Source organism: Diceros bicornis, chromosome 22 (genome assembly GCF_020826845.1).
Source record: "Diceros bicornis minor isolate mBicDic1 chromosome 22, mDicBic1.mat.cur, whole genome shotgun sequence".
NCBI classification, from domain to species: Eukaryota; Metazoa; Chordata; class Mammalia; order Perissodactyla; family Rhinocerotidae; genus Diceros; species Diceros bicornis.
The window spans coordinates 53068591-53089169 of NC_080761.1; the positions used below are offsets into that span (position 1 = coordinate 53068591).

General features: G+C 45.0%; 1 protein-coding gene across 9 annotated transcripts in view; it reads right to left on the reverse strand.

Annotated features, from left to right (window-relative positions):
• Window positions 1–3327: 3327 nt before the first annotated feature.
• The window catches only part of APTX (aprataxin), a 35547-nt gene continuing 18295 nt past the window's right edge, over window positions 3328–20579 (reverse strand). For 3 of the 9 annotated variants that reach the window (XM_058565954.1, XM_058565952.1, XM_058565948.1), the window contains 7 exons: window positions 14630–14766; window positions 12796–12842; window positions 12260–12562; window positions 11582–11641; window positions 10534–10760; window positions 4371–4474; window positions 3328–3610 (listed from right to left, as the gene is read on the reverse strand). In XM_058565954.1, coding sequence (XP_058421937.1) covers window positions 3456–3610; window positions 4371–4474; window positions 10534–10760; window positions 11582–11641; window positions 12260–12562; window positions 12796–12842; window positions 14630–14762 — 1029 coding nt within the window. In that variant the 5' untranslated portion in view covers window positions 14763–14766 and the 3' untranslated portion in view covers window positions 3328–3455. Of the gene's footprint in view, window positions 3611–4370; window positions 4475–10533; window positions 10761–11581; window positions 11642–12259; window positions 12563–12795; window positions 12843–14629; window positions 14767–14853; window positions 15459–20579 lie in introns of those variants that run through there. The other 6 variants (XM_058565950.1, XM_058565951.1, XM_058565949.1 and 3 more) reach the window with 5 other exon arrangements.

Here is a 20579-nt window from a genome sequence, read left to right on the forward strand (position 1 = left end):
ACTGGTACTGTTTCCCCTAGACCTTCATTTTAGTTAATGTAGATTCAGTGCCTTTTAGATCACTTATCATGAGTCTGTCAGCCAGGGTTCCTGAACCCCTCAGACCCACTGAGGATGTCTCCACTTCCCAAGACTCCTGCTGAGTGTGGTGGCTAAACTGGAGCCAGCAGCTCCTGGGCCTGAATTCTATCTCCAGCCAGAGGCCCCCGGGATGTGCGTCTACCAAAAGGCTGAGAGAGGAGCATGGAGATCAAAGGAGAACATCCCAGAAACATCCTGGAGATGTGGTCTGTCCCCTAGTCCCCCCCAGTGACCCCAGACACCTCCTGAAAACCCAGATGCCTGGGGATGACCGTCTTCTCCAGAGCAGAGGTTCTTAAGCTGGGCTCCACAGACCCCTAGGGAGTCTATGACAGCACTTCAGGGGCTTCATAAATTCCCTATTAACGTATATAAAATGTGTATATATACATTATTCTGGGCAGAGGGCTTCATGGCTTTCATTGTATTTTTTTAATCTAGTCTATGGAAGAATCTTCAGAGCTCTGTGGAACTCTCCAAGTTGGGGTTACTGGGACAGAGAGAGGCAGTTAGTCCAATTCTGACACAGATGAGCCCTGAATCTCTGATATCCAGCCATATCCAGTGTCTGTGACTGACTGCCAGACGACAGGCTCCAGCAAATGTCCCTGAACCTGCAGAGACTCTTAATGACCATCCCAAGCATGGTCTCTTCCCTGAAAGGACCATTTGTATGTGGATATCTCAGAGACGGATCCGGAAGAGGAACAATATATAAGCTCTGAGTCTAAGGCTGGCTGAGTTCACCACAGGTCTCAGGCCAAGACTCTGGGACTGACCTCTGGACAGGAAGAGAGGACGCAGCCATTGAAGAGGAGAGGTCATCAGCTCCAGGCCTGGCCCCTAAGAGCCTGGGGCCAGAGGGGCACCTCCCAACCCATATAAAAAGGGAGGGCTGGTCCCAATAGCCAGTCACTCTCCCTCATCTAATGCCCAAGGTCCCCCTGGATCCTGAAATAACACTGACCCTGCAGAGGGAAGGCAGGCCCAGAAAGCCAACCAGAAAATGGTGTGTGTCCTGGCAGGGCACAGCCTAATCCGGAAGCTTCAGAAATGCAAAGTGCTTTGAAGCCAAGGGTTCATTTATACTGTGGTTCTCAAACTTTAGTATGAACAAAGATCATCCCCAATGTCTGTTTTATAACACAGACTCTTAGGCCCAGGGGAGTATGATTCAGCAGTTCTGGTGAAGAGCCCAGGTGTTTACATTTTTTAAAAGGAAACAAGTAATTCTGATCTTAGGAGTCCATGGAGTACAGACCCTTAAAAAGAGTTTCTGGGGGGCTCTAGGGCTCAGAGGTGGAGAGGGGGACTGATCAAGCGACACCCCCCTCCCAATCCCACTGAAATAAGAGCAGAAGATTCCAGGTGCCATCTATTGAGTCCTTCTCTGCACCAGATACTAGGCCAAATCTTTTACATGGACTATTTTATTTAGTCCTTATAACCCGGAAGTTCAGAGAGAATAAGTAACTTGCCCAAGATCCCTCAGCTGAGTACCAAAGCCAGGAGTGGGACCTGGATCTGAATCTGGAGACTGTTTTTAACCAATATGCCCAAGACTTTGAAAAGACTTTCAGTGCCTCGTACCTGACAGCACAAGGGAAGCTATGAAGCCACATCCCCTCTACAGCTGAGTCGGGGAGAGCCCCTGGGCCGCAGGTGAGTAGGCAGCCACTGCAGAGAGGAGGCAGATGCCTGGGCGGGCTCAAAGGTCCAGGTAGAGCCAGGCAGGAGAAACTGTGGCTGGCTGGGCTAACGAGGTAAGGACTGCACTCCTGGAGTGCAAACAGGACAGAGGACAGAGATGAAAGATGTTGGGTAGTGACAGGTGGACAAAGCGGGCTTTAAAGGAACCGACTATCCTTGGAGAAATCAATGAAACGCCTTGGAAAGCTTCTGGTCAGCACAAGCCCAAGGCCTCTGGGGGTCCATGGCCCCTGCTGGTTAGTGCTACATTTATCCTCTTCAACCAACAGGGACGAGTGTGACGCACCAGAACCGAGACCAACTTTGGAGCCCAGGATCCGTTATAGATTATTAAATCCTCATCCTTTGAAGGGGCATAACAATAGTGCCTACCCCACAGTGTTACATACAGTGAGAAGTAAATGAGAGAATTTGAGTAAAGTGCTTAGCATAATACCAGACACGCAGGAGTGCAACAAGTGTTAGTGCTTTAATCACTAATTACTACTAACTATGACTACGCCCATGCTCACCAAGAAACCACTGCAGCATCTTGTTTACTTGTGGAAGACACTGAGGTCAAATGTGCTCTATGGCCTGAGGTTTTCTCTCTTCAGAGAGAAGTTATTGTTAAAGGTGTTCTTTTTTTTTTTTTAAACTCAAGGGCAAAAAAAGTCACAGCCCCAAATAGATCAACAATTTGATCAAAAACAGTGTTTTGGATTTCCTTTTACCTTTAGTTCTGACATTATCCAAAAACCAACTTGACCCAACGGTTCCATACAAATTTGTTCGGAGGGAAAAATGAAGCTATGGGGTCTGTGTGACTTTTTCATTTGACAGCTACCTTTGCGTGCATCAGAACTGACTTTGTGACTGTTAGCTGAACTCCTGGGAGTTTTCAACTACCTGAGAGAGATGTCCCAAACAAATGAACTTTGTCTTCAGACACAGATCCAAGTGGGCCAGCAAGAAAGCTGACACTGAACCGTGGTGAACAAGGTTGGGTACTTCCTCAGCAGCTAGGAATCTTTGACATTGGAAGAAAACCCCATCCCTCCACTGCTCACCTAGCCTGTCTGCTCAGACTGAAGGAGAACTGATCAGACAGACTTCCTGAGCATTCGGGTGATTTTCGATGGAAAGGAATGAAAGAGACAGAAGAAACTAAGTCTCCCCATGAGGCAGGGAAAGAGAAAGAATATTACAGAACAGGTTAAGACCAGAGAACAAGACCAATCAGTACCTTCAGGATAAATAAGAGACCCCTCTGGCTGCTCTGATGAAAGGGGACCACACGCCTCCATGGAGGGAGGATAAATGTAAGGAACAGAAATATACAGCCCGCCCTCTGCTTCCATATCCTGCAACAGGTCAGTTTGAACAAGGCTTTGCTCCCATTAGTCAAACCTGACGTGGGTCCTGGAGATGGTGGGTCGGGCATATCCCAGCCTTCCTCACCAGAGAACACATCCATGACAAGCCCAAATTCTTAATTCCTGAACTACTTCAAGTCACCTCACATTGTAGCCACTCAGGAATAAAACAAGCTTTGTAAAAAAAAAAAAAAAGCTGCATGTTTTAATTCAAAAAACAAGTAAAAGTTCACAGGGAATCCAGAACAGGTGGCAGGAATTTGCTGTAAACCGTCAGCCATACTTGCTGCAGAAGTCCAGGCTCTGCAGTCACTGTGGCCAGTGCTTCCTGAGATGCTCTTTCAGCTGAGGAATGGAAGGCAGCAGCTGCTGGCACTCGTGACAACGGAGGGGCAGCTTCAGGAGCTCAGGCATCCCGTCTTGGACAGTCACCCTGCCAGCCTCTTGCACCATCTCGATCACAGCTGCACGCAAGGAAAACAAGTTCAGAGTCCAGCTCCTCTGGAAAGCCAATGTAAGATACCAAAAAAAAAAGAAAATCTGGCTCCAAATAAAAATATGCCAGGTATGCTAAAGTCAGTAAACTTGAGGTTAGACTCACTGTTGGGAACATGGGCTGGATCAGATTCTAAATCTGAGCTACCTATTTTTGAGATGATTACATTCCTTCAGGATGCACTCTCACAATCCATGTTACTGTGTCAGGCTTATCACAGCACTTTAGCCCTGGCTGGCCCTTGGTCAGTCATAGCTATCATCATGAACACCCCAGCATACTGAAGTTCCACAGTATTCACACCGGGAAATGCTTCCTTCCACATGTACACAGCCTTCCCCCATTAACTAACCACTCCCGACACTCTCAGGAGGCAGCCCCCAAGCCCCTGCCCAGCTGACGGCAGAAGAGACAGAATGTTCAGAGCTTTTATACCCATGAACTCCAATAACTCTCAGGACACCCATTACAACCCGTTGTTGCAATAAAAGACCTTCTTGACCCTGACAAAACAGCTTTCTAGGTCCCCCAAGAAGGCTGCTCACAGCAAAGTGGCAATCCTGCTACAATCCAAATAATCCAGTTTCTCTTAGTAGGGATCTCTTTACAGGAAACACAAATTGTACATGGGTTTTTAAGGCCAGGTTATAATGTAGGTAAACAATTGAATCACGTATAAGAACAGCTGAGAAAATGAAAGAAATGTGAAAACAAAGAACACTGTTTACCTTGTGATTCTATGAAGTATCCTGTATTGAAAGAATTCCAATGTTTTTTGTTTTTAAGACAAGGAGAATCAAAATCCTGGCTGATCACATGAAGGTGTACATGGCTAGTTGAGAGGAAAGAAAATTAACCATTAGATCCATTAACAACTATGGCATAATCAAAACAACAGACAGTAAAAGTATGAGTATGTAAAATATTGACAGTGTTTCCACTTAATTCGATTCATTCATTCATTCACTGAAGAATATTTAATGCTCATTAAGCACCTACTGGGGCCGGCCGATGGCACAGTGGTTAAGTTCACGCACTCCACTTTGGCAGCCCGGGGTTCACAGGTTCAGATCCCAGGCATGGACCTACACACTGCTCATCATGCTATGCTGTGGCGGCATCCCACATACAAAACAGAGGAAGACTGGCAAAGATGTTAGCTCAGGGCTAATCTTCCTCAAGCAAAAAGAGGAAGATTGGCAACAGATGTTAGCTCAGAGCCAATCTTCCTCAACAAAAATAAAATAAAATAAAATGTTCCAAAAAAAAAAAAAGTACCTACTATGGCCAAGCACTTTTCTAGCCCTGGGAATTTAGCAGTGAACAGTATGGGAAAGGCCTCTGCCCTTCTAGGAATCATATTCTAATGAGGGGGACAAATAAAAAATGAGCACACAAACAAGGAAAATTCAAATCATTAACATTGCTAAGAAAAAAATAAAACAGGGAAATGGGCTAGAGCATGCCCAGGGGTAGAGGCTGCCTCTTTAACCAGCTAGAGTGTTCAGGGAAGGCCTCTCCAAGGCAGTGATCTGAGCTGAGAAAGCAGTCAGGCAAGCAAAGATCTGGGGAAAGCATGTTTCAGGGGGTGGGGAGGCCAAGTGCAAAGGCATTGAGATGAGAAAGAACTTGGCGCAACCAAGGAACAGAGAGAAGGTAATATGGCCAGAATGGTTGGAGCCGAGGAGCAGCAACTAGGGAGGAGCCAGATCATAAAGGGTCTTATAGTCGGCAAGGGGTCCTTTGACTCTGATTACACCGGGGAGCCACTAAGGATTTCAAGCAGGGGAGTGCTGTGATCTGATTTCTACTTTTTTTTTTTGTGAGGAAGATCAGCCCTGAGCTAACATCCATGTCAATCCTCCTCTTTTTGCTGAGGAAGACCGGCTCTGAGCTAACATTATTGCCAATCCTCCTCCTTTTTTTCCCCCAAAGCCCCAGTAGATAGTTGTACGTCACAGTTGCACATCCTTCTAGTTGCTGTATGTGGGATGCGGCCTCAGCATGGCCGGACAAGCGGTGCGTTGGTGCACGCCCGGGATCCGAACCCGGGCAGCCAGTAGTGGAGCGCGCGCACTTAACCGCTAAGCCACCGGGCCGGCCCTGATTTATACTTTTAAAAGATGACTCTGGCTGCTGTGTGGAGAAAGGACTGTAAAGAGGGGAAGGATGGACACAGAGAGATAAATACAGACTGCAGCAGTCCACGCCAGAAATAAGCATGGCTTAGACCAGAGCTGTCGTAGTCGAGATGACAAGAAGCAATCCAATTTTGAATACACTGTGGAACAGAACCAACAGGACTTACTAATGGATTGGATGTGGGTTTGGGGAGGCGCCACTTACTGAGGTGGAGAAGCTCAGGAAAGCGGGTTTGGGGAAGAAAATCAAAAGCTCTCTTTCGGACTTGTTAAACCAAGAAGGACACCTTTTGTATGGCTCTGACTCTCAAAATCAGTAATATTTCACATTCCTCCAGTAGATAATCAAAATCAACCAGTAGGTGCGGGAATCCAAAACGGAATCTAAGCAGTAACAAATAAACCGAACTGTATAACAGATGAGTAAGGGAACCACACTGAAGGGGGTCAGGAGGAAAATAACTCACCTAATTAACTTTGGAAAACAGTATTGTGACTGGATACTGTAAAGATAAAAGAACTGTATACAAATACCATGCTCTAGTGAATAAATGTCTTTCTCACAGGGGTGTGGGTTAGCAATTCTGTAACTATTTTATATGTATACTGCGACTGAACAAATAAGTGAATTTATTGTAGCTAACGAGAGCCAGATTTCTCAATGTTGGAGGAAGAAGTTACAATAAAGGAAAGTGGGGGACTAGAATGAACCTTGTGGAGCTGGACTGGAATCAGAGGTCATCATCATGAACTCATGGTTTTCCATATACTTATAGAGGTGGACAAATACAGAAATAAGTAGAGAGGTGTGTGTCTCTGTGTGGGTTGGGATTCACACATGCATTTCCTGGCTCTATCTGCTGAGAGGACCTAGGAGCAAACACACACTAGAATCAACCACTTCTCTCATTACAGAAACCTAGTACCCAAGTCTTGGTTTATAAATATCATTCTCCAATAAAAGGAACTAGGGAGACCAGCCCGGTGGCGCAGCAGTTAAGTGCGTGCGTTCTGCTTTGGCGGCCTAGAGTTCCCACGTTTGGATCCCGGGCGCACACCGATGCACCTCTTGTCAAGCCATTCTGTGGTGGCGTCCCATACAAAGTAGAGGAAGATGGGCACAGATGTTAGCCCAGAGCCAATCTTTCTTGGCAAAAAAAAGGAGGATTGGCATGAGATGTTAGCTCAGGGCTGATCTTCCTTAAAAAAAAAAAAGGAACTAGGGCTCTTTGGAGAAGCGGTTCATTCCAGGGCTAAAACAGGAAAAATATAAGACGAGCTTGGAACATCTTGTTCCAGAAAATAAGGGACCAGAAAAAAAGGAAATAAGGAGCCAGAAAACAAGGAAGCGCTCAAAAAATGCTGGAGGATGTGTAAAGTGATACAGGAGCCAACTTAAAGGAGCATCCAATGACCAAGGCTGGAGCAAACTGGGCTACAAAATAAATAATGATAGACTGAATTAAAACCTATAGAATAAAATAAAATCCATGAGTCCATACTGATAAATAACTGAATACATACATAACGGGGGAGAAGGGCTAGTTCTTCCATACAGAAGAATTCTAATTAATAAATTAGAAGGAATGAGGAAACATAAAATAACCATTAGGTAACATCACGGCAATAACTGCTGCAAGCAAGATTCACCAACAGATGCCGAAATCACTGGGCAAACGTTTGAAGAGAAAGAGGTTAGCAGCATAGTCTCAAAATATTCATCAATTACAAAGACTTTGAGTAGAGAAACCTGGCAGATACCATCTTAACAAAGTGGTCAAGGTTAACATCACAAGTAATAAACCATCTCGCCATCATGCACTCCCTGATATGATGCACTGAGAAGGACACAACAGCACTTCAGTGGTTCTGTGGTATCTTGGTGCAAAAAAAAAAAAAAGCATAACTTCAGTCTAATCATGAAAAACTATCAGACAAACCCAAATTGAGAGACATCCTATAAACAACTAGCCAGTATTCCTCAAAAGTATCAAGGTCATGAAAACCAGACAAGGAGGAGGAAATGTCACAGATGAGGGGAAACAGGAGAGACAACAAAGAAGTGCAATGTGGGATCCTGGATTGGATCCTGGAGCAGAAAAAAATTATAAGAAAAACGGGTGAAATTCGAGTACGATCTAGAGGTCAATTAGTGGTGATATTACGGAAAACCTTTGTTCAGCTTCATACTTACTTTTCCATATTTTCTAAATTGAAAATATATTACTTTTATAATAGAAAAAATTATTTATTTTGCTACTTTTTCCTTTCTATAATGTTTATTCAAAATTATATCATAAAGAGTGGTCATAAAAGGATATGTAAGTGGCAACTTGACTTACCACTCATTTTGCTTCCCACCAGTGCCTGCCACAGCTCTTGCCGTTAGCACCCTCCTTAGCATAACAATGTTCATTATATGCAAAAGGTACAGACATCGTGATTTCTATGTGAAAAGGGCTCTGCAGTCAAGGGCTCTGCAGCATTAGGGGAATAGGATTATGGGTGACTTTTTGCCCTAACTTTGTGAATAAGGTTTTAAGATAAAAAATATATGGGTTTTTTTGGTTTTTATTTATTTATTTATTTTTTTTTTTGGTGAGGAAGATTGGCCCTGAGCTAACATCCGTTGCCAATCTTCCTCTTTTTGCTTGAGGAAGATTGTTCCTGAGCTAACATCTGTGCCAATCTTCCTCTACTTTATATATGGGATGCCTGCCACAGCATGGCTCGATGAGAGGTGTGTAGGTCCGTGCCTGGGATCTGAACCCACGAACCCTGGGCCACCAAAGTGCAGCACACGAACTTAACCACTACACCACCAGGCCATTCCCAAAATATATGTATTTTTTAAATGAGGTACAACATAGATCCACCCTATGACCTAGGAATTCCACTTCTAGGTATTTACCCAAGAGCAAAAAAATGAAGTATGTCCATGATATACACAACAACATGCATGAATTTCAAAATCATTATGCTGACCAAAAATACCCAGACAGAAAAAGAGTACACATTGTATGATTCCATTTATGTAAAGTTCTAAAACAGACAAAACTAACCTATGCTGAAAGAAATCAGAACAACACTGGGGGTTAACTGGAAAGCAGTGCAAGGGAACTTTCTTGGATGAGATGATAGAAATGTTCTGTATCTTGATCAGAGTGATAGTTACACGGCATATACATTTGTCAGAACTGATCAAACTGTAAATCTTATTATGCATTTTTTGTATGTAAGTTATGACTCAATTTAAAAGAAAGAGTACTGATGGGGAAAAAAAGGTCGGCACAAAAATTTCATTTGGTTAAAGTAGCCAGTAATCTAAGTCAGAATTACCCACCTAAACAAAATGTGGAGAATGTTGGGTGGGTTAAAAAAGAAATAACCAGGGGCTGGCCCCGTGGCTTAGCGGTTAAGCGCGCACGCTCCTCTACTGGAGGCCCGGGTTCGGATCCCGGGCGCGCACCAATGCACCGCTTGTCTGGCTATGCTAAGGCGAGTCCCACATACACCAACTAGAAGGATGTGCAACTATGACATACAACTATCTACTGGGGCTTTGGGGAGAAAAAGGAAAAAAAAAAAAACAAAAGAAATTCTGACACCTGCTACATGGACAAACCTTGAAGACATTATCCTAAATGAAATAAGCCAGTCACAAAAAGATAGATACTGTATGATTCCACTTATACGAGGGACCTAGGGTAGTCAAATTCATAGAAACAGAAAGTAGAAGGTGGTTGCCAGAGGCTGGGGAGGAGGGGAATGAGAGGTAGTTTGAGAAGATGAAAAAGCTCTAGAAATAGATAGTGGTGATGGTTGCACAGCAATGTGAATGTACTTAATGCCACTGAACTGTATACTTACAAATAATTAAAATGGTAAATTTTATGAAATGTATATTTTACCACCAAAAGAAAAACCACAATATAAACTCTGAAACCCAATTAGTCTGCCTATCTCGTTGCTTAGCTCAAACAAACTGTGGAGGGCCACCCCCACAGTTAAGTTCGGTGTGCTCTGCTTTGGTGGCCCAGGTTCAGATCCCGGGTGGGACCTACACCACTCATCAGCAGCCATGCTGTGATGGTGACCCACATACAAAATAGAGGAAGACTGGCACAGATGTTAGCTCGACAATCTTCCTCAAGAAAAAAGAGGAACATTGGCAACAGATGTTAGCTCAGGGTGAATCTTCCTCAGCAAAAAAAAACAAGATCTGTGGAGATCTGCCATGCTTGCTTTCTTTGAAAAGAATCAATCATTCCTTTCTGAATCCTTCTGGGATGAGCCAAAGGAAAACAGGCTCTACAATTTCCTCTCATTTTATTTTAAATCTTAGATGTACTGAGCTGTCATAACAGAAGTCAGCAAAGTTCGTCTCCTTCAGAGCAACGGTCCGTAATCATTTAGGAGTTACAGATGCTTCTGATAAAAGTCACTGACTACGGGTCTTCATCTGCGGGTAATGAAGCAGCTTCACCTAGTTCATAGGTTCGGCCCCCAGAGGTTTACACTTGGAAAGGAACAAAGAACCGTATGTGACAGGATTACAGGCAAAAGTAGGAACTCAAGGCTTGCAGGCAAGTCAGGCAGAAGGGTGGAAATCTCAGTCCATCTGCCTTGGAGACATCCCACCCTCCTCCCCTGGGTCTCAGGGCTCTGAGCACACTGAAGAGACCCAGGCTGAACCCATCTGTCCACCTAGACAGAACCAGGACGCACGAGCACAACCCACAACACTTACCTCATGCTGGGGATGGCATGGTAGCCCATTCGGAAGCGGAGTTTGCTGGACCCAGCGAAATCTGCAATCACCTTTTCCCCCACGGTGTGCATGTGTTTGAGGAGCTCAAGGTGTTCCCTGGTCACAGCCTTCAGACTGGCAAGGGAGGCCCATGGTAAGACCAGCCAGTGGTGCCGAGCCTTGGGGTATTTATCCTTAATCACCACCACCTGCTCATCTTTGTAAACCTAGCAGAGGGCACAAGAGAAGGAAATGGACATCTACCACACATCTTCTGTGCACCAGGTGCTGTCATGTTCATTAACTCACTTAATTCACACCACAATCTCATGCAAAAAGTTTTAGAATCCCCATTTTGATAGAGGAGCACACAGAGACTCGGATAAGTTGAGTGTCTGGCACAAAGTCTCATAGTTACTAAGTGGGAAATATAGGATTCCAACCCAGGTCTAGTTGACTGAGAGTCTGTGTTTTCAATCACCACAGTACACGGAATACACAGAAGATGCAAAGGACAAAACAGTTCCTAAGGATCTGATGTAAAATTCCTGCAGGCATAAATTCAAATGCACCCTTCTCAGCTCTAACACAGCAGACCACGTGACACATGCACGTGTGTTCCAAGAAGCCCCATTAGATCTGGCCCCTTGTCACCCCAGGATGTAATTCAAGAAGAACTCAAAGACTCCTCCCAGGATGATGCCTGACTATTAGTCCCAGGGCAGCCCAGTAACTACAGTTACAATACATTATCTGATGCTCCCCTGAAAGGGACCACACAAAGGTTAACAAAATTTCCCTTAAAAGTACCCAGAAGCTTAGGAGGAACAAGGCAGAGGGGATATTCATTTGAAGAACTTAGCTTCTCTCCAAAGAATTCCAGTTGCTACTGACAATGGGAAAAGCCATTTGTTCTCATAAAATAGCCCAATAAAATGACTTTCATTCAGAAGGACTGATCTCCTTTGATATCACTTGTAGTTATGACCTCTGTGGAGTGGTCATTTAAAATATGAAATGTATTTCAATGCCAAAATTTAATTCTGACCTGCATTTTGGGGTCCTGCATAGAAATCTTCAAGCCTTGACTCCAGTGGCCCAAGGATTCCTAAAACAAAAAGGCAATGTAAATCACAAATGCCAATAGTTAAATTTGGCATTAGTTAATATTGTATGTCAGCCAAATCCAACCAAACTTGAAAATAAGGTTAGTTTTTAAGAATTATAACTATATCACCTTTACCTCAATCTTTTGCTTTTGTAACCATAAGCCATCTCCATCTTCTTCCTATATCCAGAGCTGCACGTCTAGACAGAGGCTGGAAATGCCTGAGTGTGAATGCATCTTCTTTGCCCCCTCCCACTCCATCTACAGCCTGACTAAGTTTCCACTCTGACATCCAGAGGTGAATCACACGATCTATGAAAAGTGTTCCAATGCTAACCTTCTACAGGTACACAAACGACTGACCCATTTTAGTAGCTCAGTGTTGAGTATACTGCCATTATCGCCCTACCTTCAAGTGGCTTATGTCAGGAATTCAAGAGAAAAGTACATAAAGAGATATTCATCCAGGTGACTGGTGACACAAACAAGTGACTCTGTCATCACAGTTAATAACCCTTGTCATAGTTAATAACCCCTTACTATCCAGGCTTTACAGCATACAAAACAACTAAGCAGTCATTTAATCTCCCCATCATCTATCAAGCACACGACCCTCACCTTTTTGGTAGATGCATCTTTCCCCTTCTTTGGGGGCACAGAGCATTGGCTGGGGTCACTCCCAGGTGCCAGTCCTGTACTGGGCTCAGCTTCCTGGGCAGCATCCCCTTCTATAGAATCACTGTTGCCTGACCTCTTTCTCTTCCTGTGTGTTTCCAGGCCAGGGCTCTTTGCCTCTTCCTCAAACTCTACAATATATGGATAAAGTTCATTCACCATGTGGAGAACCTGGCCAGGCTGCAGCTTCACCTCTTGGTCCTTCCCAATTACGACTGAGTCAATGCTGCTGGGATTGACCCCTACCTAAGGAAAAATCAGAAAATAATTATAACAACAGTACTAACACCATTAATAATACAGCCGCTGCTATGTGAACAACTCACTATGTGCCAGGCACCGTGCTTAACGTCACTTATATTACTCCGTCACTTCCACACATGACAGAGAAGCCTTTATTGGCTGGCACAGACACTCTCAAGTCAACAGCATAAGAAAATCAAGTATAAAATAGAAATCCGAGTTACAAAAAGACATACCTGCTTTACTTTGACATATCCTTTGTTACACTCTGCTTTCAACTGTACTGAAAGAGATTGAAAAAAGTTAAACCCGAACGCCATGAACCAGGCACTTGCTCCTATCTCCCTACAGGACAGTGGAGCCTCACTCCAAGAGGCAACCTGATGGGGGTTTCCTGAAAGGCCTATGAGCAAAATCGCCTGTTATGCAGGTGGCTGGGGCTCCAAATCCTTCCATAAAACATCCAACAGTGTACATACAGTCATGTGTCGCTTAACAACAGGGACATGTTCTGAGAAATGCGTCATTAGCTGATTTCATCATCGTGCAAGCATCACAGAGTATACTTACACAAACCCAGGTGGTACAGCCTACTATACACCTAGGCTATATGGTGCTACTCCTACGGGACCACCATCATACATGCAGTCCGTCGTTGACGGAGACACCATCATGCAGCGCGTGACTGCACTACCTTAGCTACTGCTAATATTCCTGTGAGGCACCTTCACTGAATCCCCACAAGTCTCCCTATTCCAGAGCCCTTGGCCCACTCAGGATCACAGACTCTGCAGTCAGGGAAAGGGATCCACTTCTCTCACAAGCTCTTGGCTCAGGATTAAACCAGGCTTCCACTATTACATAAAACTATCAGATGCCTTCAACGGAGAAAGAGACAAAAGATACATTCCCGGAAGACAGAAGTTCAGTTGGCCTTGGGTAGGAGGAGTGAAGAGAATATTCTAGAAAGAAGATTGCAGGGACAGAACAGTCTGAGCATGTGTGGGGAGAAGTAACATTAAATATTCATGTTCAGGTAAGTGAACAAAGTTTCTGGGGTGAGAAGGGAGCAAAGAAGAAACACCGTAGCTATTCTCCAAGGAGGACAGGCAGGGGACAGGCTGACACACACATTCCTCCAGCTGCTGTCGTGACAAGGGAGAGAGCGAGCGAGAAACGGTGTCTGCTTCTGTGTCTTTGGCCTAGCCAGCTCAAGCATGGCTTTTTTTTCCCCATTTAGATTAACTCATGTGGAAAAAACCATAATCAGTGCTGCAGACTCCGAGCCCTGGGAAACCCTACTATGGGAATCACACCACAAGTGAGAGGCCTGGCGGCAGTAAGCATGTCCGGAGTTTCAGATAAAAAATGAGGTACAGGGCCGGCCCCGTGGCTTAGCGGTTAAGTGCGCGCACTCCGCTGCTGGCGGCCCAGGTTCGGATCCCAGGCACACACCGACACACTGCTTCTCCGGCTATGCTGAGGCCGCGTCCCACATACAGCAACCAGAAGGAAGTGCAGCTATGACGTACAACTATCTACTGGGGCTTTGGGGGAAAAAAATAAATAAAATTATAAAAAAAAAAAATGAGGTAGATAATAAGGCTTTTTCCTAGGCACTTTCATTTCATTAAATCCCAGGAAAAACATTTCAAGAGCTGGACGCCATAGTCTTATAAAGATACCACCCTCTGTATGAGGCAATATGTAAAGGATGGAACCATCCCATCACTGCTCAGACGTGGTTTCAGCCAGAGATCCCAGAAGTCCACTGTCTTACTGCTCAACGAGGAATCTCCCCGGGCGCAGCAGGGTGTAGGACTCAGTTCCAGCACCCCAGAGTAACAGGATGGAACCTGCCTGTTCCCAACACTGAATATTAACCACTTTCGGAGGGTGGAATCAGGAGTGAATGGGGCCCTGGTGTTGGCTAAAAGAGCTCAGTTCCTGGGTTTTGTCTATGGCAGACAAAAGGTTTCCCATCAACAGCATCCAGGGAATGTGCATCTTTGGTTATCACTATCCCAAGGAACCAAACATGGTAATCTCCACATTCCTAAAACCAGTTACCTTGCTGTCGAGAACACTTCTTGTCAGTGATCTCGGTCTCTGGGCTGCGCCCAACCACGACAGCTTCCAAATGTGGAAGTTTTATTCGCTGCAGCCGGTTGTCCTGTCTCACCAACCAGCACACCCGCATCATTACTCTGAGAGACAAAACAGAAGAGAATCGCTGGAGAAACCGGCCCAAGTCCTCCAGGGCCACACCCAGCGCCACCACATGGGCCATTTACCAGCTGTTCATCTGGAGGCGAGTGACTTCACCTCCCTAGTTTCAATTTCCTCACCTGTAAAACATGATAATAACAGGACTCATGAGGCGGCTGTGAGGATTAAATAAGATAATGTGGGTAAAGTATTTACCTCTGTGCCTGAATCATGCTAAGCAATCAAATAGTTATGTTTATTGATAGACTCTATGTGCTGGACATTAGGCTACATGTTGCACATCAAAGAATGACTAAACACTGTCCCTATCCTTGAGACACCTGGAGTACAGTGAGACAGACAGACTCAAATGCCAATTATTACAACATAATGGGATAAGCACTATAAGAAGGGAGTAACCAAATATGGCATTAGCCCAGGGAAAGGAATGACTGACTCTTGTAAGAAGTATCAAAAAAGACTTCAGGAGGAAGGGATATTTATGCTGGGTTTTTTGTTTTGTTTTTTTTGTGTGTGTGTGAGGAAGACCAGCCCTGAGCTAACATCCAATGCTAATCCTCCTCTTTTTTTCGCTGAAGAAGACTGGCCCTGGGCTAACATCCGTGCCCATCTTCCTCTACTTTATATGGAACGCCGCCACAGCATGGCTCAACAAGTGGTGCGTTAGTGCACGCCCGGAATCCGAACCGGCGAACCCCAGGCCGCCGCCGCAGCGGAGCGTGTGCACTTAACCGCTTGCGCCACCGGGCCGCCCCTAGGCTGGATTTTAAAGAATGAGGAGGAGTTTGCCTGGCAGAGAATTAAGGACATAAGAAGAGAGGATGTTCTTCAGACCACAGGTATCTTTACATGTATCAGAAGGTTTCCCTTCTTTAACTGTCATAACGTACTGATGTTAGAACAATACATTTTACCACCATCTGCCAGAAGACTGTCATAATAAATATATAAACCTACAATTTCTAAAATGTGAATGTAGCATGTTTGTGCAATACACAACCTGCACAACAACTGCAGAGGTGCTCGTGTTCTTTTGAAAAACAACTCTCATGGCCATGTAGAGTAACAATAGAAGAGAAAGAGACAAGAAATTCGGGAGAGAGATGAGGCCTGAAGAAAGGCAGAACAAAGGGGATGGAGAGGAAGAAGAAATCGTGCAGGTAGATTTAATTACTGACTGCACTTGGGGCATGACAAAGGAGTACAGGGAAACAGCAACCAAGATTTCTAATTTGGAAATACACATTAACCAAAATGAGCAATACATAAGGAGACATAATCTGGGGGTAAATGGTAGGTGAAGAAGGGATGATTTCAAATTGAAACACAACTAGATTAAGTTGCCTGCAGAAGATCCAAGGGTCAAGCTGGGATATATGAGTAGGAAGCTCAGGGAGAGGAATGGACTGAATGGCACCAACATATCACAGAAACTGACGCAGAGAGAGAGGATGAGCTCACCCAGGGAGGCTGAGCAAGGAATTAAGAGCAACGACAGGACGAGATCTTTGGGATGCCTCCCTAGACTCCAGGGCTTATCAATGCTCAAGCCTCTAATACCCTCTGTTTGGGAAATGTCCCCTGTAGGCAAGGCAGCACTTAGAAGGCCCTCTGCACAAGCTTTGTGTCCAAGGGGGACAGAAAATAAACGAGATTTTTAAAAATCAGAGTTCCCTTACCATCTGCAAAGACAGGACCATGCAGAGCAGAGTGAGCAAATGAGGGCTGAGGTGCAGTCAGAGGAATTGGATCAGTCAGGAAAGGCTTCAGAAAGGCCCTGTTGAAAAGGCCAAGGGGACTGATAAGGAAGAAAAGGAGTGGCAGAGGACATTCCATAGAGCACAAGTGACAGCACAGATTTCAGCAATGACAAGCCACAGGTCAGAGGTGGAAAGCAGACCTTAGTTGGCTGACCCACAGGAGCTGCCCCAGAGAGTCACAAAAAAATGCAGAGGTGTTGAAAGAACAGTAGGCTAAAAGTTTAGATTTAACAATCAGTAGGGGACAACTGGCAGGTTCTGAGCTGCACAGTAAGGTGAAGCCACAGCTGTACGTATGCAAGCTGGAGTGGAGAAATCTAGAGTCAGAGATTAGCCAGGAGGCTGTTAACATAATGTGGGCCAAAGTGAGGTCCAAAGGGCAGTTCAGCAGGTCTTCGTGAAGTCGAGGCAAGAGCATGAAGAGCCAGCTGTAAGTCTAACATCCTAAACCTGGAGCCTCAAATGATGATGGTGCTACAGGCAGGTCCCACTTTTAAATGCTACGTGTTCAGAGAGGCATCTGTTTGCACTTGCTAGAAACTGATGAAGGAGCAGGTAATGGACTGAGAAGTGAAGTATGTCTTCACTAGGCATTGGGAAATAAGTCACGTGGTAAGTAACTGCTAATGCTGACAACAAAAGAAGCCTGGAAAGAACAGTTTGAGGGCAGGGCCAGGAAGGAATCTGAAGGGCAGTGAGAGCACGGCTGGCCGTTGCAAAATAATAGGAACTACCCCTCCTGCCCAACACAAACACACATTCACACGCTTTATTCTCCCCAAAGTTCTGAAGTTATGACGTTCCTATTTACTACTCCTTGAGAAGCTGAAGCAGTGACTGCACAATGCTTATGCAACTCACCTTAAGCAATATCTTGGCCCTTGGGCCGCCCCGTGGCTTAGTGGTTACATGCTCGCGCTCCGCTGCTGGCGGCCCGGGTTTGGATCCCGGGCGCACACCAGACGCACCACTTCTCCAGCCATGCTGAGGCCGCATCCCACATACAGCAACTAGAAGGAAGTGCAGCTATGACATACAACTATCTACTGGGGTTTTGGGGAAAAATAAATAAATAAATAAAATTATAAAAAAAAAAAAAGCAATATCTTGGCCCATGTCGGCCTCCAGTTCCAACGTCTAGGAACGCAGCATTTTAGACTATGGGGAGCATACAGGATGGGTGTTCCTGAATCTTCAATATAGTTCCTCCAGTAAAATATCACAAAGTGCGAGCTCTAAGAAAGCACAAGTCAAGCCCATTTTTGCTTATCAATGTATTCCTAGCACTTCATACAACACTTGGCATACCTCAAGAATACAATAAATATGTGCAAGTGAATGACCAGATGATAACCCCACCCAGGTTCTTTTCCCTCCTTCTCTCTGCCCTCCTCTGGCTCCTCTTCTTCTCATGGGGGTGCTTTGCTCCTCTCTTTGGGCAATCCCACACATCCTCACACCTGTGTGAATGAATTCTAATTCTCTATTTCTCAGCTCCATACCTTTCATTCCAGAAATGTGAGGACTGGTCAGAAAGAAATTCTGATTATTTCGTAAGAAACCCAAGTGATCTGACAGGCCACACAAGGCCAGCAATCTGATGACCTGGAACAGGGCTGTCCAGTAGAATTTTCTGCAATGAAGGAAATGTTCTAAACCTGCTCTGTCCCATAACACAGCTAGCATGTGACACTCAAGCGTCTGAAATGTAGCTAGTATGACAGAGGAACTGAATTCCTTAAGATTGTTTAAAACTTAATTTAAATTTAAATAGCTACATATGGCTGAGGGCTACCATAATGTCCAACACAGGCCTGGAAACTTGCTCAGCCCTGATCAGTCTCAAACCCCTCAGGCTTGAAGACCCTCATACTCTAACTGCACAGAGGTTAGTTATTTCTTTCACCTTCCACTACTTTTCACAAAACTAGTGCCACTTACCCACCCCTCTCTCCTCTCCCTTCCCCTAGACTCACATACGTGCATCCTTGCACACACATCCATCCTTCAGATAAAATGTACTGAATCACATCTCCCAAATAAATCATTCTTAATATGATCTCCTGGTATTAGCTTACATTCTTTCCTCCCTCCTAGAAACCCAAATCCTACTCAAATTTCAAGTCCCACCTCCTCCCTGAGGCCTTCACTGAGCTATCTTCTCTTCTTAACATCTAGTTATTGGGTGTGGTCAATTTACCTTCTCTGAAATTTTCATGTTGATGTAATACTCTCCACATGAGATTATAATCTCTTTGTGAACACACTGCATCAGGGCCACTCACTCAGGAAACTCTCAAGGGAAGGGCCCTGGAGATCACCGCCCTGGGCTAGGCCTGGTCTTGTACTTCTGGATCCCCTGGTATTCAGCACACCTTTATCAAAGGTATATTATGTGCTAGGCACTTGCTAAATGTCTTACAACATCTCATTTAATCTTTACAACAACTCTTATTCTAAGGAAGGGAAAATTTAAGGCTTAGAGAATATAAGTTACACGTTCACGCCACACAGCCAGCGTGTGCCAGAGGTAGATTTTCAATTAATTCCAAAGAATGGGTTCTTAATCACTGCACCATATACCTTTTGGCTTCACTCATTTGATCATTCAATCAAAATGACTACATGCCTATGTGCCTTGTGCCATTCTAGTGCTGGGAATAAAGATATAATACATTTCACCTGTACTGTATGATGCACGTATAATACATCACACCTGCCTTCAAAAGGCTCAGTCTCAAGGAGGAAACAAACAATTATAACAAGTGTGGTAAGTATAATGTATTGGTCTGTGCCAAGGGTATTATGGGAACACAAAGCTGGAGTACCCAACCCAGACTTGGTGAAAGGAGGCATCAAGGAAGGTTTCCTGTAGGAGGTGGGCCTAAAATGAGTCCTCTATATAAACTAGGTTAACTAGGTGAAAGAGGGCAGCCTAATTAGGTGAGGAGCAGGGAGAGGAGAAAGGAATCAGGGAGAGGACTCCAGTCACAGGGATCAGCAAGGGCAACGCAGAGAGAGAGAGCACAGCACACAGGAAGCCGCTCAGTCTTGCTGTAACCAAAGTCAAGTAGCGTGGAGAAGAGATAGGCGGTGAACAGGACCAGAGGCAGGGAAACCAGTTACAAGGCTGTCATATTTCAGGTGAAAGATGATGAGGCCGTAAGTAGGACAACAGGGGGGGATGGAGAAGAGAGCATAGATTTGAGAAACATTAAGGGGGTGAAATCATCAGGACTTAATGAAGGATGTGATAAAAGTAAGTTCAGGAAGACGTTGAGTTCCGTTTCAGGCCTCTGAATTTGAACTGTCTGTGAGAACTGCATGCAGAGCTGTCTAGCAGGGTAGTGGGAGGTGAGGGTGAAACTCAGTCAAGAGGTCTAAGTTGACAACTTAGATTCAGGAGCATGTAGGAGGGAGTTAAAACCAAGCCAGATGATGTGCTCACCCAGACAATGTGTACAGAATGAAAAGAGCAGTGAGCCAAAGCCACAAGCCTTGGAAACACCCAACTTTTAGGAAAGAAATGACTGGTGAGAGAGGCACATGGAGAAACAGCTAGAAAGTAAGCTCCCTGAGGGAAAGCACTTTGTCTTGTTCATCTCTATAGCACAATAAACGTTTGTTAAATAAAGCAGCTGAGTGTATTGTCCCGGAAAGCAAAGGAGTAGGGAGTGAGAGGTACCATCAAGTTTCAAAAGCAGCAAAAGGGGGCCGGACCCGTGGCATAGCGGTTAAGTGCACACGCTTGGCTGCTGGTGGCCCGGGTTCGGATCCCGGGCGCGCACCGACGCACCACTTTTCAGGCCATGCTGAGGCCGCGTCCCATATAAAGTGGAGGAAGATGGGCACAGATGTTAGCTCAGGGCCAGTCTTCCTCAGCAAAAAGAGGATTGGCATGGATGTTAGCTCAGGGATGATCTTCCTCACAAAAGAAAAAAAAGCAGCAAAGGGGTGCAGCAATGATTGAAAATGCCTACCTGGTTTCATCACCAATCACTAGTGACCTTTGGGTATAATTTCAGGGGAAT